At 48.6% G+C, this 24,115-nt stretch overlaps 8 protein-coding genes across 8 annotated transcripts; 5 read left to right on the forward strand and 3 right to left on the reverse strand.

The window, feature by feature from the left end:
- Window positions 1-307: 307 nt before the first annotated feature.
- N7498_001297 (TauD/TfdA dioxygenase family protein) lies at window positions 308-1,579 on the forward strand (the record flags this gene model as incomplete). The annotated part of the gene is made up of 4 exons (XM_058448360.1): window positions 308-518; window positions 575-898; window positions 955-1,362; window positions 1,416-1,579. 4 exons carry the CDS (start codon window positions 308-310, stop codon window positions 1,577-1,579), a joined length of 1,107 nt encoding a protein of 368 aa, XP_058313771.1.
- Window positions 1,580-2,085: 506 nt separating this feature from the next.
- Window positions 2,086-3,503, reverse strand: N7498_001298 (M20 family metallopeptidase; the record flags this gene model as incomplete). Its single annotated transcript, XM_058448361.1, has 3 exons — window positions 2,086-2,836; window positions 2,904-3,286; window positions 3,354-3,503. The coding sequence occupies 3 exons, from the start codon at window positions 3,501-3,503 to the stop codon at window positions 2,086-2,088; spliced, it is 1,284 nt and encodes a 427-aa protein (XP_058313772.1).
- A 1,292-nt stretch (window positions 3,504-4,795) lies between these two features.
- Window positions 4,796-5,846, forward strand: N7498_001299 (uncharacterized protein; the record flags this gene model as incomplete). The annotated part of the gene is made up of 2 exons (XM_058448362.1): window positions 4,796-5,101; window positions 5,151-5,846. 2 exons carry the CDS (start codon window positions 4,796-4,798, stop codon window positions 5,844-5,846), a joined length of 1,002 nt encoding a protein of 333 aa, XP_058313773.1.
- A 1,990-nt stretch (window positions 5,847-7,836) lies between these two features.
- On the forward strand, window positions 7,837-11,858 carry N7498_001300 (hybrid sensor histidine kinase/response regulator; the record flags this gene model as incomplete). Its single annotated transcript, XM_058448363.1, has 5 exons — window positions 7,837-8,078; window positions 8,221-8,362; window positions 8,473-9,746; window positions 9,822-11,569; window positions 11,632-11,858. 5 exons carry the CDS (start codon window positions 7,837-7,839, stop codon window positions 11,856-11,858), a joined length of 3,633 nt encoding a protein of 1,210 aa, XP_058313774.1.
- A 724-nt stretch (window positions 11,859-12,582) lies between these two features.
- Window positions 12,583-13,607, reverse strand: N7498_001301 (uncharacterized protein; the record flags this gene model as incomplete). Its single annotated transcript, XM_058448364.1, has 2 exons — window positions 12,583-13,464; window positions 13,542-13,607. 2 exons carry the CDS (start codon window positions 13,605-13,607, stop codon window positions 12,583-12,585), a joined length of 948 nt encoding a protein of 315 aa, XP_058313775.1.
- A 412-nt stretch (window positions 13,608-14,019) lies between these two features.
- N7498_001302 (uncharacterized protein) lies at window positions 14,020-15,860 on the reverse strand (the record flags this gene model as incomplete). Its single annotated transcript, XM_058448365.1, has 5 exons — window positions 14,020-14,804; window positions 14,861-15,235; window positions 15,286-15,622; window positions 15,680-15,771; window positions 15,824-15,860. 5 exons carry the CDS (start codon window positions 15,858-15,860, stop codon window positions 14,020-14,022), a joined length of 1,626 nt encoding a protein of 541 aa, XP_058313776.1.
- Window positions 15,861-16,875: 1,015 nt separating this feature from the next.
- N7498_001303 (uncharacterized protein) lies at window positions 16,876-17,755 on the forward strand (the record flags this gene model as incomplete). Its single annotated transcript, XM_058448366.1, has 3 exons — window positions 16,876-16,992; window positions 17,217-17,519; window positions 17,579-17,755. 3 exons carry the CDS (start codon window positions 16,876-16,878, stop codon window positions 17,753-17,755), a joined length of 597 nt encoding a protein of 198 aa, XP_058313777.1.
- Window positions 17,756-17,911: 156 nt separating this feature from the next.
- N7498_001304 (FabD/lysophospholipase-like protein) lies at window positions 17,912-21,532 on the forward strand (the record flags this gene model as incomplete). Its single annotated transcript, XM_058448367.1, has 2 exons — window positions 17,912-18,540; window positions 18,586-21,532. The coding sequence occupies 2 exons, from the start codon at window positions 17,912-17,914 to the stop codon at window positions 21,530-21,532; spliced, it is 3,576 nt and encodes a 1,191-aa protein (XP_058313778.1).
- Between the last annotated feature and the right edge of the window lie 2,583 nt (window positions 21,533-24,115).

Genomic DNA, 24,115 nt, shown 5'->3' on the forward strand with positions numbered 1-24,115 from the left:
GCAATTGCTCTGTTTCTAGGAGCGTGCAGCCTGAAAGGCCAAATATTGTGCAGTCAGGATTATAGCTTTTACTACAGGGGAGTTTTGAATTTTAGACGAGAAAGAATGGAAAGGTTATTCACCATAGTTTCAGACCATGTGTTGACGAATCGGGAATGCGAACGACAAAGTCCAGTGGGCGCACGCCACATCGCACCGCTTCCACCTGGGCATAAATAGGGCTCAAAAGGAAGAGGGGCTCGAAGGTCTCTCTGGAAACCATATTATTTCGTCTCCTTTTGGTCCGCTGAATCTATCTTGTTCCACCATGACCGTCTCCCAGGATGAGCCTCTGATGCGAAATGACCACGGCCAGAAACAACTCATTAGGGAGCCACTGAAGCTGAAGGGTCTTCTGGATAAATACAAGTCATTTAACGTCACTCCCGCAATTGGCAAGGAGTTCCCTGATGCCAACGTGGTAGAATGGCTGAAAGCTCCCAATAGTGACGACCTCCTGCGCGACTTGGCTATCACAAGTACGTATCCAAATCTGCCATTCGATAGCCAACAGAGTATAGCTAATTGATAGCAGTATCTCGTCGAGGTGTTGTTTTCTTCCGCGCCCAAAATGACCTGACTGATGAGCTTCAGAAGGAATTGGCGCATCGTCTCGGTGTTTTGTCGGGCAAGCCAACCGACTCGAAACTGCACATCCACCCTTTAACCAAACACAACCTTGATAAGGACCCGGAACTTAACGTTATCACCACTGATAAGGCCGCGAATCCGGCGGAGGACCTGTGGAAAAATAGACCCGCCGATATCAGAAACGCCTGGCATACGGATACAGGCTACGAGCCGAATCCCGCCGACTACTCAATTTTGAAGCTCGTCAAGCTGCCCGAGACCGGCGGAGGTGCTTACCCCTGTCGCAAACTCTAGTCTCATACGATACTGACTGTTAGCACATAGACACAATCTGGGGCTCTTCCTGCGAAATCTACGACAAAATCTCACCCGCCTACCGCAGCTTCCTCGAAGGCCTAACTGCCACCTTCTGCCAGTCGAGACTCCCAATAGCCGCTGCTGAAAAGGGATTTGAGCTGTATGCAGAGCCCCGCGGGTCCCCAAACAACGTTGGCACTTTCCTCAGGGCCGTCCACCCCGTAGTGCGCACCAACCCCGTCACCGGGTGGAAGAGTTTGTTTGCCGTGGGCAATCACGTCGAACGGATCAACGACCTGACGCCCGACGAAAGTAGACGGCTGCACGATTGGTTCCTTCAAATGATTGTGGAAGAGCATGACATTCAACTGCGACATCGGTGGGAGAATCAGTATGATGTCGGTCAGTATACCCCACCATCCGCCCATCTCGTCAGTACGATTTGGTTTATATTTGCACGCATCTGATAATAATATTCCCAATCACAGCTATCTGGGATAATCGTACTGTTTACCACTCGGCCATTTTCGACTATGCCGGATTGGGCGCTCGTACAGGCCATCGGGCAGTGAGCATCGGCGAGCGACCTTACTTCGACCCGAACAGTAAAACCCGCCGCGAGGCTCTCGCTGAGGAAGGGGTGATGTTCTAAATATACCGAGCTGGCAATTTTTCAGTCTTGAATGATAGTTGTCGTGCTTTTGAATTGGAAGATATCAGAGAAAAGGACGTGTCTCTCAACTCATAAACTGCTCGTACACTATGATGTGGCAAGGCTGCACCGAGTGTCAGCACTGTACCTAGTTTCTTACAATTCCTGCCAGCTTGCCACTGCCATGGTGAGTGAGTGTGTAGCACTAGGTGACTTACTAGGTAAGCTGTGTGCCGCATTCGTTAGTTAGTGTGAGGATTCACGCTTTATAAATGACTGATTACTTCTTACCACTCATTGAGATTCAATCATCTTATGAGAGCTGACTGTCAAAACTTCAGCATAGAGTCCTCGTATGCTAGCTATTACAACAGTCTCCCGTGGCTTGAGCAATTTTCACAGCATCACTGAGAAAATTGGCCAAGCCGCACGACATGGACTGAAGGCACTTCAGGGGTTTTAGAGTGAGTGGTATAGAGTCTGATGCAAAATATATAAGTTTCTGCCTACCGGAACTTTTTGTCCCTCTCAAAGTCCTGCTTTACTTGTTCATACAACGCATCGTTGGTGAGAATGTCCCAGCCAGTCATGGCCATTGCCTTCCCGGACACTATTGTCCTCTCATGTGCCACAGGGGTTCCTGCTGCCTTAGCAAACCCGGCGGTGTGGTTCTTAGATCCATCATCCACCGGAATACCGATAACTGCATGCAAGGCGGGTATCGCGTAGGAAACGTTACCCTGGTCTGTTGCTGCGGCAATAGGCCCCTCTGATTTGAGAACTTTTATACCGTTTGCTGACATGTGCTGCTGGAACGAGCTGCACAGGGGTTCATTGACGCGCAAATCTGCGTACCCAGACATTTCTTCAATATCCAACTTACAACCGGTAGCAAGCGCTCCAGCCTCCATGCACCGACGGATTCTGTCTCCAAGGTTTCTTGCACCTCTAATAGTGGGGCTTCTGGTCGTATACTGAATTTTTGTAAGCGCCGGGATAGCATTGCTGGTGACCTTTGGGGCTTCGACGATAGCACCATGGACTCTCTCCGTGGGCTGAATCTGCTGTCGCAGCATAGAAACGTTGATATAGGTTGAAACTAGGGCATCTAGTGCATTGACACCCTCCCATGGTGTGGCACCAGCATGGGAACTAATGCCACGGTAGGTGCATTCCAAGTTGTAAGATGCGACGGATGAGAACCCTGCTGACCCCAGGACGTCTTCGTCTATGTATTCAGCATCCGACATCGGGTGCCTGTATCGCAGTCAGCTCATTCTACTCTCCAGCAACAGTCTAGTGAGGCGAATGCAGGAAACCATACATCATCAGCGACACATCCACCTTCTCATATGCTCCTGCATTGAGTAGATCAATTTTTCCACCTCCATCTTCTTCAGCCGGTGTACCAAGAAGTTGCACCCGCCCATCGATTCCGAACTGCTTTAGGGCATAAGAGAGAGCAATGAATCCGGTCACACTGGCAGTGGCAATGAGGTTATGGCCGCAGGCGTGTCCCATTTCCGGGAGTGCATCGTACTCTGCGTTGAAATTGACAGTCCTGCTACCTTTCCCGCTAATGACCTCGAACGACGTTTTCAAGCCGTACGCATGTCGCGTCACCTGGTAGCCGAGTCCTTCCAGAAAGTCACAGATGGCATTATGGGCATTATGCTCCTTGTAGGCGAGCTCCGGATTCTCGTGGATCTATGCTCACAGTACGGTTTAGTAACTGAGCACAGTGGGTATTATGACACAGTCGTGGGCTACTTACATATTTATTAAGAGCTCTAAGCTCCGTTTCAAGGCTTAGAATATATTCGTGTATGGCATTTTGCACTTTTGCATTTGGTGGCAGTGTTCGATGGCTGTTAATTGCGGTCTTGGTCAGGTCAACAGGATCCGCCATTGGAACACTGATCATGGCAGCTAGTGATAAAGAGTGTTTTATGCCCAATGTGCTTCTTGAAGGGGGTTGGCCAGTTTAATAATAAGGGACCCGGGGCGCTGTCGGGTAGCCTGACACTCCTGCGAGAAAAAAGGCCCACCATTGTTACTAGGCCTCGAGATGGGGTGGGGCGATTATAACCCCTACCCGCTCAGCTAACTACTGGAGGACTCGGCGCTTTCATTCCAATGATATGAGCCGTCCACTATGTATGATTATGTGCGCTATATGTCCTGATGCCAGTTTCGGTTAATCACTGTACACACGGCACATCACCGCATATCGCACATAGGTGGACCCCCACTTAGGCATGAAAACAAGTTGAAATTCAGTATCATGTGGAGCTCCAATTTTTGATAGGCCTATTCCTTATTAATTCCTGACATGAACGCGCCTGCATACAGATTGACAACAAGTGCATATCTCAGTCGCTGGCTAATTGATAATGACACCTAACGCGGAAGATGGTCAAATCATCGGAATCTGTGAGCCGTATATATGATGCCCTCCGATCTGGAGAGTTTCATGGATACGTCGCAGAAATACCTGGCGGCAGCTGAAATTGACGAGGACTCGTAGCACCAGCAACTCAACAAATACGCCGATCCTGGTCAATTCAAATGGTGACTAGGTAACGTATGTCACCGGAGAAATATTTGTTCCATCCTTGGTGGCGGCCCACTTTGGGATTTGAGTAAATTTTGTTGGTCCAGAAATGGAGCACGAGGGAGCGAGAGAGACCATTGAGCTAAGAACATTGATTCTCCAACCTGAGAATTGTGATTAAAGGCTAATTAAGGCACTGAAACCTGTATGTGAAAACTGAAATTAGCTAGGGTAAATACCAAGTGTTGTATTCCAAATTGTGTCTGCCGCAGCTTCGTTACGTATCATAAATTGCAGTCTGGCGGTCCTGGTCCTTATGGGTTATGTGTTCCGTGACGATAAGCCTGGAAGCTTAACACCATGTCCCCGCTTCGGTTCCCACAAAAATGAAGTATTGAAGTTCCGGCGTGCCGCTAGCGCAAACCATCGGTATGGGAAATGTCGGATCAGCCGTCGTCAGGCTGTGTCTAGTACTTCCAGTTTTCCGAGAGGGAATACTTGCAAGCCGATGTCTCATGAAGTCACCAAGATGGCGGTGACTGTCCTTGGGCTCCTATAAATGCATTTGACATCATCACCTTCTATTCACACCCAGCCAGGTCCTAAATTACCTGCAGCCAGTTTTCAATCTTTTTTTATTTGCCAGTCAGTGGCCGTGCATTATGGCTATCACAGCGGACAACAGAGATGAGAGCAACGGCAATCTTGCCAAGCATGTCCCTGTTCGGGATGTCTTTTTCTTTGCCCACACCCGAACCGCTTCCCATGTCCTCTGTCGCCTCCTCTCCAACCAACCAGGATGGGTTCAATCGGATTACCACTTCAAGCGTGCTTTTGACTTCGCCAGAGAATCCTTTGGTTGGGGTCCGCTAGCTGATGTATCTGACCAAAAACGGGAGGATTTTGAGAAACTTCTTCAGGAGGGTTTCGATGAAATCCAGCTTGATCGGAAATCTGCTGCCATCGAGGTAAGTCATTGTTTCAGAGTCAGTGGTATTGCCTGCTGGTTGTTAACAGAAACAGGGCAAGTCCCTTTTCCTTAAAGAACACACGTTTTATGTATGGGAGCCGTCCAAGCTGTCGCAGAGCATGTGGGGCGGCCCTAGCAGCCCGCCTTTCACCGTAGTTGAAGACGATTCTCCTTTGTCCTCAGATTCTGGAAAAACGAACCCAACTATATTTCCTGACAGCTTTCTCAAGTCATGGAGGCCGATATTCTTGATCCGGCACCCAGCGCTTTCGTTTGAATCTTGGTACAGAGCTGAAAGTGGCGCTCGGCATGTCGATATTTGTGACAAGTCATGGGCATTCTATACCAGCTTTCAGTACTCTCGGCAACTGTACGACTGGTTTATGTCAAACAGCACTGAGCCGACTTCCATGCCAATTGTTGTTGATGCGGATGATCTCATGGATAAAAGTCCAACGATCAATACGTTGTGCTCTTTACTTGGCATGGACACGCAATATATCCTCTACCAATGGGATGTCATCAAGGCGCCAGATGGTGCCGGCTGTCGCGAGCTAAAATTCATGAGTGATTATTGGAACTCGACCTCCATTAATAGCTCAAAAAGTTCACGGGGCCTTGATATGACAGCCAAATATACTCAATGGGAGGACGAGTTTGGACCTGACGTTGCGAATGAACTTTTGAAACTGGTGGAAAAGTCTATGCCAGACTACAACTACCTAAAGAGCAAGAAGATTTGAGGATGTCATCTGGTGACGGACTCGACTGTGTGATCAGCTCAACCCTTCTACCTCTTTCTTCTACCACCATGTCCACCTCAACATACATAGGATGACTCAGTACAAGTCCCAATTCGTATATGAATCATTTTAAGTTTTGATAGTAGAGACCTAACGGGGATATCTAAATCTAAACTAAGTTTTAAGTTAATTGCTTTCATCTGATATGTTCTACAAACTATTGTATCTGTTACCCATTGCATCATTCATGATAACCCTGATATGTTTTCTAACCCGGAGATATTTAACTAGAGAGATGGCTGGGGGACCAAGGAAAGGCATTAGATCAGTAGAAAGTTGCCTTTAGTAAGGGTTCACGGCAGTGTGTGGGTAGAATGTAAGTGAGACCTAACCTACCACTCTTGTCTCCATCCAAAGAAAGATTGACAGAACTTAGGCTGACGTACCAAGAGCTTGCCCTGACACAGTCTCATGTTTTCGGTAGATTCGACCTACAGCTACCCGAAACGGATGAATCGAGTATGGAATGGGTGCACCCGTGCTGGGCTGATGACCAAAAAGCCCGTGAAAGTGGGTTTATCAATTGGCCTCCAGATTCTTGCCGATATTGGAGTGGGAATCGCATTTCAAGTCCCCATGATAGTCAATTAAGCTATTGTTGAGCCGTCCAATTTGTCTTCAGCTACATCGCTGACTCTTTTTTCAACTTACTGGAGGGTCAATCTTTCTTCAACTGGCGCAGTCGTTGCTCAGAAACATGCCATCCTCCTACCTCAAGAGTTCAGAATACCATGTGGATCGAATATTAGTCTTGCAATCAGGGGCTTCGGGAGCATCACAAAGATTCGATTCTGATACATTGGTGGTAGTCTTGGAAGCGTACATATCAGGCTTGAAAAGCACGTTCATTCTGGCGACTGCGTTGGCTAGCATGACCACCATATTCGCATGCTTTGCTGGGCTTAGGAGTATCAAAGAGGCTGGCAAGCCTCTGCCATAGTCTCAAAATAGGATCTATTGTTATGCATTAGACGTGCTGATTGAAATTCCAGTAGTCGACCAGTAAGAGGCCACTTGGTCTCTATATAATCAGTGGTTGAGTAAAATAATGGCCAGATGCATTATTATCGCTGGACTCCTAATATTTGGCCCCAGTAGCGTAGCGCTAAGTTTGCGCATCTCAGGTAGATCATATAATGATCTCGCGTACACAGGAATACGAGTGCGTGCTGCCGGGCGCAAAGTAAGGAATTTAACAAGTTGTCCATGCAATGCCTCTTCTCTGTTTGCAAGTCTTGCATTACATCTGGTCATAAAAACCCTACAGTCTTGTCACTATTTTGTATAAAACAGGTATTTATAGATCACAAATCTGGCAATTTGTAGGTCTGATTATATAAGAAATAAGACGATCGGATCATCTATAAATCCGGTCGTCATGGCTGTTTGTTACAAAAAGCAATGGGACTCGGGGTTTTTTACACGTCGTCTTCTATAACAATCATCTTCTCACTAATACATAGCTCATGTATCGAGAGGAAAATAAGTCTTTAGACGTCCCACGGCATGCCACCTACTGTACATACAGGCTTTTTGCCGCAACAGGAATCTTCAACAGAGCGAACTTGTGTATTGCCCATACAACCTCACCGCTCTGCGGACCGATATACGTGATTCCCTCAAGTCCAGTCAATTATCCGGCAGGGTCGGTTAAGGGTCGAGACCGACGTTTCAAAAGAGGAGGGGCCCACTTACGTCATGGGTGGAACGTGGAGATCCATGCCTTGATCCGCCGACCTCGCAATCGGCGGTCCGATATTTTCTGTCAATCAACACGTTTTCACTCGCTTCTCCCATTACAGAATCACAGGACGAACGAACAGACGTGACCCTATCGAAGATTTCCGAGTTCGAGGGCTTCTCGCCATTGGAAGGAGCTTTGCTCGCAAGAGGGAAATCGAGATAAAGAGGTACGAGCGAGTGTTGCAGGATGGAAAGTTCTGTGCGAGAACTTCGTGATGGTGACCGTCGCGCTCGGGAACTGTACCATTATTTTCAACCCGATAATCCGGCGCTTCTTCCGACTGGAAAACTTCTCCCGACTGGGAACCCGATTGGGCAATGCACCGATTCGTCGACGACGCTTTCAGCCAAAACCAGTCCAAATCTTGTGTTGACGGCCCTTGCGCAACTGGCGGCGATGAAGCTAGGAGTTCAGCGGGCGATAATTAGGTATATCCCATCCACCACTGCAATTGTTTAGAGGTGTCCTACGGGAAGCCTTGTTTGCTTTCATCTACTGGAGAAGTCTCTTGAGTACGACTTTTGGGGTTCGAGCATAGAAACCATTGCTAAGTAATTAATAAAAATCTAGTTTGATCGACCGGGAAACGCTTTACGTTGTAGCGGAAGCATCAAAGTCGCTAAATTTGGACAAAAATGATATCTACGACGATGATGGCGACGGTCTCTGGATGGGCTGCGCACGCGGCCCTGTCTCCGGGACTTTGTGCGAGGTAATTTACGAGCTCCATGGAAGGCCTTCAGTTTGCGTCTTATTTACACAATTCTCCGCATTTTTCATTACACTGCGAAGGACTGGGCTAACTGGATTTCTAACACGCAGAAAACGATTACCTTGAAACCCACCACCGAACAAAAATACCCATTCTTCATTGTGAACGATTTAAGACAACATCCGGCCTTTTGCAACATACCCTGTGTCGCGGAAGCTCCTCACTTCCGCTACTATGCAGGAACACCATTGATCACGACCAATGGAATCAATATTGGCAGTTTATACGTGATCGATCCTCGACCCAACCTGTCTTTGACCGAGTCCCAGAAAGAAGCACTCGGTACTATAGCGGATGCAGTTATGGATTATATGGAAACGTCACGTCAATCACTAGAAGCCAATCGCTTGGCCAAGGTGCTTTCGGGTCTCAATTCATTTGTACAAGCTGAAGCCAACTCCGACACCTCCAAGAAACCGGCATATCAGAGTACCGACCTATCGGGTAAAGATCCACCCCACGCACAACAGCCCTTGGAGGGCGAAAAAGAACACTTCTCTATCAAAGATACGAACAAAGGCCCTCCAGTGCGCTCCAGAAGTCAAACGAATAGTGCGGAAGATTCCGACGACTTATCCACCGATACCGCCCCTTCTCCTCCTCTTCTAGATCGCGAAACCCGAAGCCAAAAGGTCCCGACCTTGCCATCCAAGCACACCAGTAGCAGGATACATCGGACGTTTCAACATGCCGCCAATAGCATCCGGCAAAGTCTAGATCTGGGTACAAACGGTGGCGTCGTCATCTTTGGCACTAATGCACGTGCGGAGCCTGATTCTCACAATGACGCGGAGCCAAAGTCGAGACTCGCCAATATTTGGGCCATTTCGGATACGCAGTCCCACGATGAAAATGGCGGCGTGTCACATCCACACCCGGCAGCTCAGATGGATCTACATTTTGTTCGCCGAATCTTGCGGCGTTACCGGGGCGGGGGGCTCTGGAATTTTCACCAAGACGGAACAGCCTTCTCATCTGACGAGGATGAAGTCAGCACCGGTGAACGGGATGTGGGCGGTCTCTCTCCACCTCAGCTGTCGCTCCACCCACACTCATTTGGTGCATTGCGTGAGAAGGACCTACAGGCCTTGAAGAAATATTTTCCTAATGCGAAGAGGATTATGTTTGTTCCTCTCTGGGACTCATTCAATTCTCGATGGTTTGGAGGCTGCTTCAGTTGGAGCTGCCTCGAGACCCGCGTTTTCAGTGCCCATGTCGAGCTGGGTGGGTTTTTTGGATTCGGTTCTTCCTTGATGGTCGAGTACAGTCGCATCCAAAGTCAGGAGTCGGACAAGAAGAAGGACGACTTCATCAGTACCATCTCGTATGTGGCACTTCTTCATTTCTTGTCCCTTTTGCATAGTACCTTGGGAATATCTAACGATAATTGCTACCACAGACACGAATTGCGCAGTCCGCTGCATGGGATCCTAGCAGCCAATGAATTCCTAGCCGAGTATGTGGAGTCAGAATTCGCAAGGAGGCTGCTTGATACGATCAGTGCTTGTGGTCAAACTCTGCTTGACACGTTTGAGCAGATTTTGGATTTTGCCAAAATCAACTCTTTCGAAAGCAAGCGACAGCGGTCTGGTTCCAGTTCCCCGTCTCCTAGAACTCGACAAAGGATCAGCAGCGGTGACATTTCTCAGCAGCCTTTCCGGCTTCTCAAGAAGGTCGATGTCGTCGCAGTCATTGAAGATGTCATCGAGAGTGTCTATTCGGGACAGATCTTGTCGGGTGCAATGACTAGTGGCAGTAACGCATTCGGGAGATGGTCCTTGGATACAACAGGGGATCATAATGGTACAGCAAAAGTTACCAAGCTTGAACGACTCGATGTTTTCATCGATGCTGCACCTCGGAATTGGGAGTTTGTACTGGAACCAGGGGCATTGCGACGTGTTGTCATGAATGTCTTTGGAAATGCGCTGAAGTACACTGAGGCCGGAACTGTTTCTGTTCGCCTTGAGATCCTGAAAGCCGACGTGAACACCGGCTCAAAACTGTCCGAGGGTGTTGGCTCCCCGGAACTTCTCTTAACAATCTCTGATACGGGGAAGGGCATCTCAAGTCAATATCTTCGCTCCGATATATTCACACCCTTTTCACAAGAGGATGTTTTATCCCCAGGAACCGGACTCGGCCTGTCACTCGTCCGCAAGATTCTTCGACCGCTGAATGGCAATATCTCCATCGAAAGTCAACTCGGGGTGGGCACCACCGTAAAAATGACTTTCCCTCTTACACAGCCTCACCAGCACAAGATCCTTGAACCCAGCTCCTCGATTTCTGATTCTTCCCTCGAGGCGACCAATTTAATCCAGCAAGTAAGGACTGGGCTTGAAGGGAAGTTCCTGCGTTTCATCACAGCTCAAGATCCAGCATTTGTCACTCCTCCCTCAAACCTTACGATCACAAACTATTTGACGGAATGGTTTGGAATGAAGATTTGGACTGAAGAGTCCACCGCGCCCATCGATTTCTTGCTCGTCAATGAGCGTGAATTGGATCTTGTCGTCAATACACAACATGAATCTTTAATTATTGTTCTATGTCATCGAAGCCCTAGGACGTGGTCAACCATTACTGGGCCGAACAAGCTACCTTCAAATGCCATATGCCTCTCTCTCCCCTGTGGCCCTCATCAACTAGCTCGAACATTGCTTGGTTCTATCAATTGCATGACACCGAACCGGCCATTGGGACTCGCTGAGCCCTCGCCGGTCGGATTCACAGAACATGTCTCTGAGATCAACCATCTCTTGAAGCATCACAGCCTGTCCAATACGCAGGTGATGGGGCCCACTTCGACGCCTGATACCTTGCACTCCGAGGCAACTTCAAATAAGAGGCCCTTGATAACGCATGATCGGGACGTTCCGAAATCCAACCCCCGCTTAAATTTCTCAACTACACAAAATGGTTCGCTAGTGGAGAGCGTTATTTCCCACACGCATGTCCCCTTGACAACTAATGCAACCTCTGGCATTCGAATTCTTTTGGTGGAGGATAACGCAATCAACCTCGCTCTCCTCGAAAAATATCTTGCCCGAACGAAACCTCACACCCTACACACGGCCATCAATGGACAAAAAGCTGTCGATGCAGTCCAGGCAACGTCTTCGGGTTATCATTACATATTCATGGGTAAGTTGACTATTCTTATTTGTTTCTATGACCCCACGCGTTGCTAATGTGAGTATCGGCAGATTTGTCCATGCCGGTCATGGACGGGTTCGAAGCAACCCGGCAAATTCGTTTGATAGAACGCGCGGGACGAGCGGAACACCCTGCCAAGATCATTGCACTCACTGGACTGGGATCCGACGAACATATCAGGAAAGCCTATGCAGCTGGCGTCGACGTCTTTCTCACGAAACCGATCTCTTTCAAAGATATTTTGAGGTTGTTAGATGGACGGAAAGATCAATCATGAGTAGCTTCTAAGGGTTCTGACAACCCATGTGGATGAGAAATAGCACGGTGGGCCGATGAGTCAAGGACCGAGCTATCGGTCAGTTTTGGGAAGCAGTCGAAGGAAAGAAACATATATTTGGGCGTACGGAGTCTCAAGTTTTGATACTTCGGTTGGTGTTGAAAATCGGAAGTTTCAACCGTCCTATCTGATAGCTTAGCGTTTATACCCCATATTAGTTCATATATACAAGGCGAAAAAAACGAGATTCTCTTGCAAGTCAAAGTATGCGCTCCGCAACCCAAGCTTGGTCTCTAATAGTTTTATGGGAGGTCCTTTTAGGGGGGTAGCTCATTAGATCATTAGGTCCGGGCGCGACCTGATGACCTGATGAGCTAATTTCTTGTAATTACTAGGAGATCAGGGTGTATACTGGTATCTCGAAGGAATTATAGAAAAAAATAAAATACCATTTTTAGGTCACGTAGAGATAAGAAGCTCATTAGGTCGGAATTTGTCCCACTTTTTTGACCTAATGAGCTTTTCTAGGTAATTACTGGTAATTACTAGAGATTCTACTCTTTCCAAGAAAAAAATAAAAATAGGTGACCTAATGACCTAATAAGATATCAGTTGTTCATGTTGTGCGCTCAGTGGAAATCCTCATTGTCTCCGATCCATTGTCTATGCAGCGCCTCAGAAAGGTCGGCTTGCATTGTTACTGCTGCAACTTGCACGCGCCCGCTTATGGGTCTGCGAGATCCTCTTCAGTCAATTGATATAATTCCTTCCCGATCTCCCCATTGACTCGATACTTCTCATCAAGCGTCGTATACTCCAGCAATTCATACGTCGTCATCCGTAAACTAATGATACTGCCGAAATCATCCCTTTCAGGGTCTATGCGACCCTCGCGAACAATTCGTCGAAGTCCGTCGAGATAAATCACTCGTGGACGCCCGCTTTCAAAAGCTTCTTTATCCGCGATGAAGATATATGTGGTTGTAGCGCTGCTCTGCATCGTCATGCCCACCGACTCGATCACTGAATCCCGGTCGTCGCGCCACGCTTGAGGATCGCTTTCCTTCCGAGCCGCAAGATCTCTTTTGAAAAACGGACGCATCTCACTATATTCATATAGTTCGATGTACCGTGCAAAATACTGATGATCGTCCTTTATAATACACCTAAATTCAATAGGGTAAGAGACCTCAGGTAAAATGTCATAGATGCGGCGCCAGTTAGACCCAAAATTGAATATATCCGCATCGTCGAGAACGGCCCACCAAGCCTCGTCGCCAAATATCTCTCCGTTTGTCCATTTCTCCATCATCTCGTCGTATCTTTTCTTCTCGTCCTCGTCGTTGCTATAGTGCGTGCGTAGAAGCATAGGACATAGTTCACCGGTGTAGATATTATCGGCGTGCCACCGGAGTTTCTCACAACGATAAGGTCGAAGGATCGTCTTAATTTCTTCTATACTGGGCTCCCGCGGTGGAATAAGTAAGGGATCCCCTTCACAGTTTGTCATCCACTCAGCGGGGATAAGCTTTAGGTCTAGAAATTCAGCCACAAGTCTTTTCCGCTGCTGGTCTGGAGTTTCAGCGGAAGAGTGGTCCCAGTTTGTCTGTAGGTGCCGAGTTAATATTTTAATGTCCTAAGTGCAAAGTAAAGGAATGAAACAAGGTGACAAGAGGATCTTACAAGAAAGTACTGTTCAACAGCTAGGTCGCCCCATAGGGGGCCAGTCTTGTCACACTCGTCAGACATGATCAGGATGGGGGTAGGTGAGAAGGAATGATGCCAGGTGGAAGAGGGAAGTCAGCGATGTTCCCTTAATTTAGGTCGCTGCAGCCTGCGATGATCTCAGCAGGTTTCACTTTCAATTTTCAGCAGTTGGGAATTCTTGGCACTTGGCACTTGCCCACATACAGAAATAATCAGCAGTGGGGCAGGAAGCACTACATCCATATTGTACGAGGATTACGGACTATCATACTCTCTCCGAGCATCGAGCTACACTACTGCGTTTCGACATTTTACTAGGCCCGAGAACATGGTTTCAGCGCCTTGCTGTTTGTTAGCCAATGCTGGATTTCGGGAATAATCCTAAGGTTCATATCGTATTTTCTACCGCTGGATTGAAAAAGAATGAATACATGAAGAAGAGCAAGTATCTCTGTCAAGTTCGAGCTCTTTTGGCCAGTCGCTCCGATCGTCTGATTTCAGATAGTATCCCATCGTGTGATGGTTTGCGTTTCACGGATCTCGCATAGAAGCTGCGCGGTAGGTTCTTCCCAACAGAAGTACTAGCTTGATCTACTGTCTCCTGAGAAATAGTGTCGCTATTCATCGAAGGTTCGCGTACGCCGTTACCAAGTTCCAGCGAATGAGGTTTGCGATCGGCTAAAGACACCCCGGAAGAGAAGCTGAGGAAGCATTTTGGGTCTACCCCACCCGAGTGGATGCTTAGAACAATACTTCCAAAGTGGTCTCCTCGTTCCTCATAATCTGAGGCTAAAGGAGGCCATCTTTTATAAAGTTCAATAGAAATTCGGCCGGTGAAGTCGTGTCGCCAATTGGCTCCCTTTTTCCATTCTGGCAAAACCGATTCAAATATCACAATCCCATCTGACCGTTTTCGAGATGCACGGACATTAGTACCGTGATCATCCTGGAGAACCTTAGGGGAGAAGGTGAGGAAGAATTTTGGGTCTTCTCTTTCCGAAAGGACGACCATAGCACCTCGTCCGAAGAGGATATCGTCTTGCTTGCCAATCTCTAGGCTGCAAGGTATATCAGACGAAAACAAGGCTTTTCGGATGACCACTCGGTTGACTAAAAATTCTGTTGGCCATGTATCCCCCTTTTGGAATTCTGGGACATGGTATCGCATGGTCGCACGGCCTTCCTCGCTTCGTCCTTGTAGCTGTTTGGACCTATTCGAGTTGCTTGGCAGCGTGTTTTCTGTAAAACCAAGCTCTCAGCAACTGGATTGAATTGTATAGCACGGAATCACTCACGAGGGGACTGAACTCCATCAAAAAATGCTTTAGCTAGTAGACAATCGGCATTGCGACGATGATCTATATGATCATGGATCGCCGCTAGTTCATCGCCGATGGCAGTAGATACGGAAGAACCCCAAGTCGAGGCTGTTTTTCCTGAGCACTCGATTCGGTAGATATGATCCGCCGTTTCAGGGGAGAATCTGCGTTTTGTAGATTCCATATCATAGGAGCCCCATGCGAGGTCTTTCCTAAAGGAAGTATCGGTTTGAATTGATGTTTCTTGTGGAACAACGCTGCGGGTCATCGAAGAAGTATCTGGCAAGATGCGAGCCTTCTCGGGTTCCTCGGTCTTGGGAGGTTTGCCTTTCTCCGTGCTTTGCTCGCTTCCTAGTAAGATTTAGCATAATGGTCTCAAAATAGTCGTCAGCTAAGCTTACCTTCGTGGTCACTCGCAACGCTCTCCCTCCTTACAGCCCCAGAACAGGGGTATTTTCGCGACGTGTCGACTGAATTCTTGGTGACTTTCAATGCTTTGAGGTTTGACTGAAAACCGTTGGGAGTTGACTGCTCGAATCGCTGACGGCCTTCTGGATCCTCACAGACTAGCGATCTGATTGGCACACGGACAGAGGAATCGATAGCTGCATCACCCTTCACCGGAACTGCAACGTGTGCACCGGTCAACGTCCCCCAAAATTCCGGTGTAGCCACGATCTCGGTGTCGGCATCGGAACCAAGTTGGTCTGGCTCATTGCGGCACCAACCCTCGTCAACCTGGATCACGATAGGATTGGAAGCCTAGCCCAACGGAGAAGGATCATCACAGATTACTATAGGATTGACCTGCGTGCCTAACTCCGCGGCAACGATGGAGTCGCGTACGACCACTTCAGGCCATTCACAGGGCCAAGTGTAAATTGAAGCTTCACCATATCAAATTAGTGAAATCAATCATGCTTCTAGAAGATCTCCTACCGAAAGTTTCGTGTTCATTTTCTGTAAAAGAGGTCATATTGACTCTGACGAGTAGAAGAGACGGAATCAAAAATGTATTGGATAATGTAGAGAAAACTGAGCACTTAGATGAACAGAAAGGCGAAGTTGGTTTCTTGACTAATTTTTACAAAGACGGCGTGCGAGATATATGGCTTGTATACCTCTCGTCAGAACGACTACGCCTTGCTCAGCAGGCACGAAGTTTCAAAGGGCAAAAGCTCAGCTAGGGTGGCATCCAGACGAGACCTACCTGCCAATCGACTCTGGGACTGATGCATCATGCAGGGTACTACCGCACGAATGACTCGCCTGCTCATCCGTTCGATCCAATAGCCATAGACTGGCTGAGTGGATCGGGGGGCTGTTCTAAATCAACAGCCGAGGATGAGGGCTCCTCGGGGCGGTCTGATGACCAGCTGGCGCCCATGACGGCGACTTAGTCAATAAAATATATCTTGCATCCAGGGGGGAAGACTGTGTCGGGTGCGCGCCGCTTTAGCGTCGCGCGACCGGGGGTGAGCAGGGTGAGTGCGCAATAGACAGGGCGAGAACAAAGCCAACACGTGACATAAGCCCTGATCGTCTCTCTTACATGTGTCCCTTGTTAGCCTCATCTCTCCTAATATCCCACGTTGACATTTTCAGGTTGCATGATAAAGGGGCAAGTCCCGTCCAACGCCATAAAAGTTGGGAACTGGGTGATCAGTCTGTCACACTTCTGTATCTGAGCTGCTTGTGCAGCCTACAATGCCCCTCCCACAAGCCGCCCAGGGTGGGGCACCGCAACCCGTCGAAGCGTGCCCTCCAATCGGTCGAAATGGATTTACCACACTATACGGCGAGAGTAATAGTAAAATCGAGTAAGACCATTTCTTATTAAATATGAATTAAAATAGCTAACAAAGGTCGGATCTATTAGTATTATTTTCGTCCATGGGTTGAACGGCCATCCAGAATCTACATGGAAACATAAGTCAACCAAATTTTTTTGGCCATGGGAGTTACGCAGGCACATCTCCGATGCCCGTGTCATGTCCTACGGATATGATGCCGATGTTTCGCCGCAATTTGGAACGAACTTGATGCGGATCAAGAGTTTGGCGGCAACGTTTTTGAGCAACCTGGTTAATATGAGGCAGGAGGAGGACGTAAGTCGTTGACACTCCCCCCTCATCATCCGGGCTGTCGCCATGTGGGATTGACGGGAGTTTTCATAATGATACAGGAATTGGATCGACCGTTGCTATTCATCGGCCACAGCCTTGGCGGACTTGTGATTAAAAAAGTTGCTCTCCTTCTTGTAATCTGTGTTGATTCGCTCGAGTTGCGTTGCTGATCAAGCGAAACCTAGGCACTCATTCTAGCCTCTCAGACGGTTGTTACTGAACTTGATAATGCTCATCGTATCTACCGGGCGACGAAAGGTCTCATTTTCTTTGGGACTCCTCATGCAGGCAGTGCAGTCGCAAAGATTCGTCGAGTTCAAATTCTCAAGCAGATTGCCAAAGTGGCCTTCACAGAAGTTCCCCCCAAGCTTGATTCTGCCTTGGAAATGCACTCGGACGAGCTACTGGATTTAGCGGATGACTTCCGCATGATGAGCTTGTATACATTGAGACAGATCGCGATATACTCGTATGCCGAGAGTCGGACGACCCCGAAGCTCAACGCATTAGTAAGATTTTCCCTCTTCTTTTCCCTGGGGACCCCACACAAAAGTTAATATGAATATAGGTAATAGATGAGTTTTCTGCCTTCATAGGCTATGATAAGGAGGTTAAAGGGTACATCCAAGCGGACCACGAGGCAATTGTGAAGTTTGACGGCGAAACGAATGCCGATTATAGAAATGTGTGGGGGAAGATCAACAAGCTCAAGAGATTGGCTGCTAGTGCTGCTGCTGGTGCGTGATCACTATCGTTCTTTTTCTCTCGCTTTTTGTTCACCACCTTTGCTGTATCCTAAATACCTGTCTTTCCTTTTCCGGAATCAAGTATTTGCCATTTCCCCGGATTTCCTGAATAATATAGTAACTTTCCAGGATTAGTCGATGCCAAGAAAGTTGAAATGACGATGGAAGAGACCACCATCCTAAGATGCCTTGACAATTCCGTATCAGATTATGAGGACATCAAAGACAGTCACTCAGGCCGTCGGGTTGGGGAGACTTGCTTGTGGTTTCTGAATGATGAAACTTACAAAACATGGTTCAATCAAGGTACACAAAGTGTTCTGTTATTTTCCGCCGGACCAGGTAGCGGAAAATCCGTATTGGCAGCTTTTTTGGTCGATGAGCTGAAGAGGCATTCTCGGTCCGGTGCGGACTACACAGTCTGCTACTTCTTCTTCCAAGACAGCAACTACAAATCGAAGACTGTGACGTCCGCTCTTTGTGCGCTACTCCTCCAGCTTTTTGATGAAGAGCCTGGTCTTCTTGCTCATGCCGTGAAGCAATACCAAATCAAAGGTCAGAAGTTTGTGGAAGAATTTAATGCCTTGCGCAAAATATTTGCCCTAGCGGTACAATATCATCCCCGTAACAAGGTCATTTGTGTCATCGACGGCCTGGACGAGTGTGAAGAGACGGACAGAGACTTGCTGATTGATTACTTGGTGGGCGGCATTGAGTCAGGACTCTTCCAATACATGGACACGCACTGTCGGAACAAGTTGAAATTCTTTGTCACCAGCCGTTCGTATGGCTAGATTGAAAGACGATTTCCGACTTCTTCAATTCTCAGGTCAGATACTGCTGCAGTCGACAAAGAAATAGCCCTCGTTGTCGAATCTGAAGTTAGCGAACTGGGTTCGCGAATGAACCTTAGCGTTAACCTTCAAAACACATTGAAAGAGCGCTTTATATCCAACGCTGGTCACACTTTTCTTTGGGTGTCTCTCACCCTGGATCAGTTCAGAATAAGGAAGGACTTCACGGGCTCAGAGAGACAATGCTGGGCTATTCTCGATGACCTTCCCGCGGATTTGGACGCAGCTTACGAAATGATATTGCAGCGAAGCACCAACCGCAGATTAGCGCGGATAATCCTTCATATCGTTATTGCCGCTGCTAGACCCCTCGCACTCGCTGAGATAGGCATTGCGCTGGCAATTGATAAACAGTCCAAATCAACCGAGGACCTGCTATCTAGCCGCCTTCCTTCTATCGAAAGCTCCATTCAGGACATTTGTGGTGGATTTGTCAAGATTGTAGGCAGCCAGCCAAACCAGAAGATTGACCTTGTTCATCAAACAGCAAGAGAATTCTTAATTGCACCCCCCTCCAATTCTATGCCTCGTGGCAAGGGACTTTTGGCACTCACCATCTGGGCGATATGCTCTGTTTGTTTCCCAACCATATATAGCCTCCTTGCTAAATTCCTGGGGCTTTGGAAGCACTCACTCGATCCCGTCGAAGCAAATCGGGTGCTTGCAGAAATCTGTGTCATATATCTCTTTTTTGAGGAGTTCGGCAGCTGCCCCTTGGTAATGGACCGCCAGGCCAAGGCGCTCGATGTCCGGGGAACTGTTGATCGGTATGTACAGGAATATGAATTTCTTGACTACGCCGCAACACACTGGGCTGAGCACTTCCGGGAGGCTCAAAATGGCGCTGGAACGGCGCTGATGGAGTCAGCACTCGAGCTTTGTGATACCAAGTCCAAGAGATTCCAGACATGGTTCATGGTATACTGGGCTGTACTGGACTCGCTGTGGCCATATCCCGAGAACCTTACCAATTTGATGGTGGGGTCGTTTTGTGGACACAAGACATTAGTCCAGATGATTTTGGAAAACGAGGGAGCAGACGTCGCCGCGAAAGACGGAAGTGGAAAAACTGCGCTGATTTGGGCCGTCGAAAAGGGACACAAAGACGTGGCGCAGGTGTTGATAACGAATGGGGCAGATGTCAATGCAAAAGACATGAATGAATGGACTGCTCTACACACAGCGGTTGCAAATGGATATGGAGAATTGGCTGAGCTGCTGCGAGCGAATCATGCCAATGTCACTGCTGTCACACAACGCGGACATTCTGCGCTCCACTTCGCAGCGCGGGACGGACATCATGATATAGTGGGGCTTCTGCTGGGATACGGAATTGGTGTTGATATGAGGTCCGCAGTTGGGGAGATCGGGAGATATACGGCGTTGCATTTAGCAGCTATGAATGGGCACAAGGAAGTGGCCCGTCTTTTACTGGAGAAGGGGGCTGATGCCAATGCGAAAACTGGGCTCATTGGAGAAAACTTGGCGGAATATGCCCCTCTACACTTTGCAGTCATAGAGGGACACACAGAAGTGACCAAGCTGCTGCTGGACAACAGGGCCCAGCTCGCCGCAAGGGATACACTGGGCGAGACTCCACTGCACAAGCTGGCTAGCACTGGCCATGAGCAAGTCGTCGACCTACTACTACGAAAAGCGAACCGTACCGATATCGAAGCAAAGACTAAGAACGGAGAGACGCCTCTGCACAAGGCAGTGAGGAACAAGAAGCATGAGGCCGTTGTGTGCCTATTGCTAAACGAAAATGCCAGTATTGCAGCAAAGGATAAGAATGGGGCTCTACCATTACACTACGCAGCAGCCAGTGGCCACGAAGTTGCAGTACGGCAACTGATCAACCTAGGGGCTGAACTTACGGCGCAGGATGATGAGGGAAAGAGTGCCCTGCACTATGCGGCCCGATGTCATAACGACATGGGTGCACGGTTGCTAATAGAGAAGAATGTCGATATTGCGGCACAGGATGCTGAGGGAAGGACAGTGTTGCACGATGCAGCCATTAATGGTAATGAGGATCTAGTAGCTTTGCTACTTTCAGAGGGGGCCAATCCTTGCGTACAGGATAAGAACGGCAAGACGGCACTCCACTACGCGGTCGCCAATGGACGTGAGGCTGTCGTCAAGCTACTCCTCGCGAACCATAATGTCGACCCGAACTCCAGAGACAAAGACGGTCGTACACCGCTTTCATGGGCATTCCCGAATCACCATCGGACTGAGAATGTTGTTAAACTGATGCTGGGCGATGAGCGTATCAGTCCAGACTCCAGAGATAAGAATGGTCGAACACCGCTGTCATGGGCAATCCAACACTGGTATGCGGATGATTCTGGGGTTGACCTACTACTTAAAAGCAGTCGTGTCGACCCAGACTCCAGAGATAAGGATGGCCGAACGCCGCTCTCATGGGCAACTGGGAATGATAAATACAAGGTTGTGGATGTTCTGCTCGACACCTACCGGGTTCAACCAGACTCGCCAGATAATAACGGACGAACGCCACTCTCATGGGCCGCTGGGAATGATAATGCCAACGTTGTGGAGCTTCTGCTTCGCACCCGCCGGGTTCAACCAGACTCGCCAGATAAGAACGGACGAACGCCACTCTCATGGGCAGCTGGGAATGAGAATCTCGGTGTTGTGGATCTTCTGCTCGGCACCCGCCGGGTTCAACCAGCCTCGCCAGATAAGAACGGTCGAACACCACTCTCATGGGCAGCTGGAAATGGCTGCTACTATGTTACCAAGGCTTTGCTAGCCATCAGTCACGTCACACCGGACGCCGCTGATAAAGACGGTCGAACGCCGATTTCATGGGCAACGGAGAAAGGTCATGACGAAGTTGTGAATCTTCTTATTGGCACAATTTTGGAGGCAAGAATATTGCTTGGATCGATCTAGATCTCGAGCTGAGCCCAAAAAGTCCATTTGGCAGCCAAGATTGAGATTTTGGAAAAGATGACACATGCTAGAAGAGAAAAATTGGCTGAGCTCTAAGTTTCGAGACCTCGGGTTGCTCCTCTCGAACCTGTATTTCATGTGATTCGGATAGTAGGATTGAATATCTGCCATGTCCGACTATCCCAGCTGAAGAGAGCTGGGCATGAAGTTTATAACCAGCATCTATACCAAGGGAACGGATACAAGTTGTCAGAGCTGGTGGGAATGGAGGCTTAGGTGTGGGAGATGGTGTATCCATCAAGTACCAGCCAACGGTGCATTTATCCACTTTTCAGCGTTTATCACATTCAATCCCAAACTGGACTATAGGGTTGGGATGTAACGCAGTCTCGCCCCGGGCTATCTCAAAATCGGGCAGATACGATCTATATGGAGTCCAAATGTAAGCTGTTAGTTCTCAATTTCGTTCTTTCACTCTGCTCTAATGTCACCTTATCCACTGGAATAGTATGGTCTATTGACAGTATGGTCTAATTGAGCTCTTCTTATTCCGGGGAACACTTGTCGGGCCACTGGTCGGTAAGTTTCATGTGACCAAGTATCGCTACATCAAACAATAGCTGACTCGTAGAGATTAACTTTTCATTGGGTACATTGACCTCGTTTCTCGGTAAGAAAAGACCGTTCCCTGGTCACTTGGCCTTTTTCGAACAGCGAATCATTACGCCGACGCTATTTTTAGGCATTATGAAACACCCGGAAGCCAGAATGGGAATCAAAAGCCGATAGGAATCAATTTCAGACTTCACGAACCCTGAAATGGTTCCAACCATGGATCCTACGTAGCACTAACGGTCCAGGGGTTTGAAATCAATCCACCCCCGTATTTGGGCTTGGTGCGATTTGTTTACTCGAGCAATGACCATCCCGGCGAATACATGTTTCATGTTGGGGCTAAGGACGCAAGGAATGAAAAGAAAGCTATCTCTCATGTGTTTCAAAAGAGCTAAAGCAACTTGCATCGCGCAAATTTGTGATCTAAAAGCAAACGTGGCCTGGAAAAGGGTAGAGAGCCCTGCCTTGGTTGAGAGGCAATCGCACTGGAGATCATTCAGGGCACGTCCGCAAAGTGGCGCTGGAGACCTGCTCCACGCAGCGCAGAATTTGCATCGGACCCGTCAGATTGTGGGGTCGCAACAGAACTGGAGAACCCAAATAATGATCTCAAACATAGTCTCCAAGGGGTCCCAGGGTCGATGTATCAGAGGAATGAACTTTCTGAGTAGGGTCATGCCGTAGATCCGGCCGACTCCGTGACAGAGCAGACAAAGGGCCAAAGCAGAGAAGCAAAAATACCAAATCATACTGGGAATTGGATCGATCGAATGGAGATTCGGAGATTCTAGCGCTGGACCCATGTCGCAACGTTCGTGACCGGTCGCGTCCTCGGACCACGTTGGTGCCCGGCTCATAAGGTGTCCGTCGCGTGCCCGATTCTCTTCTCAAGATCGTGTAGTTCCGACGGTATCTAGATGTTAAAATATCAGCTCGTTTCTCCGGTAGATCGCACCTTCGAGTCTCCCCTAAATTTTGAAAACCCGAAACGGACTCGGTCATGTCCTCAACCGTGAGCATCTTTGGGACCTCGCCGAGGCACACGTGATCAAATGCGCCTTACCCCTTGGTCCGAGCTCTACTCCACGGGACTCATGTGCCTCATTTCGGTCTGCCTTTACCGGTGGAGCAGGGATACACTCCTTGGCACGGTATGATCCGTCTACTCCCACCAAAAATAGAGCGGTCTCGACCGACGTATCAATCTGAAGGCGTGCATGCAGTTGCTCGTTTGCAAAGAACGAGCCACATACGCAGGGCACGGCGTCATGTTCACGCCAGCAGATCCGGAACGGAACCGAAGGTCACTCGCAGAGGGAACCTCGCGACGCAAGGGTCGGTCCTTTTTTCTCACTTGACATGTGGAAGCTGACTCTGTAGGCCACGGGCAAGATCAAAATGGGATCTGTCTGTACCTTGTACTTGGCCGAGAAAACCGAGGTCCACAAGTTCGCATCCGCCCCACTGGCGGCCAGCCACCCTGCCTAGAAATTGGGTCTTGCTCAATTATTTTGTGACTCCGCACCATCATGCGACTCGTACAGATACGACATGGCGTTTTGTCGGAATCGGTATCCCCGGTTCCTTGAAATTGAAAAGGGGAAATGACTAGCGGGCTTGCATTAGTCTGCGAGTGCTTCGTGGCGGATCGGATGTATCTTTGTGAGACTGCAGTTCCCCTGAGTGCTCCGCCCAAGGGAAACCAAACACCGTCCATAAAACGGGCGCGAAAGAATTACGCGAGTATAAGTGGCCCCAAAGACAGAGTCGTCTACGGAATACGGTATACGGAAAGCGGGGGGTATGGAGAGCGGAAGCGAGAGAAAACCTGGCTCGGCTACCCCTGAGATACCACGAGCGCAAAAATAAAAAATGGGGCAGGCTGAATGCACTAGTTGAAACTACTGCAACCAAGGGCCCGATGTGGGGCTGACAGTACACATAGAGTTTGATGATCAGAATTAGACC

The sequence above is a fragment of the Penicillium cinerascens genome (genome assembly GCF_028974065.1).
Source record: "Penicillium cinerascens strain IBT 15544 chromosome Unknown contig_16_segment0_segment0, whole genome shotgun sequence".
In the NCBI taxonomy this organism is placed as follows: domain Eukaryota; kingdom Fungi; phylum Ascomycota; class Eurotiomycetes; order Eurotiales; family Aspergillaceae; genus Penicillium; species Penicillium cinerascens.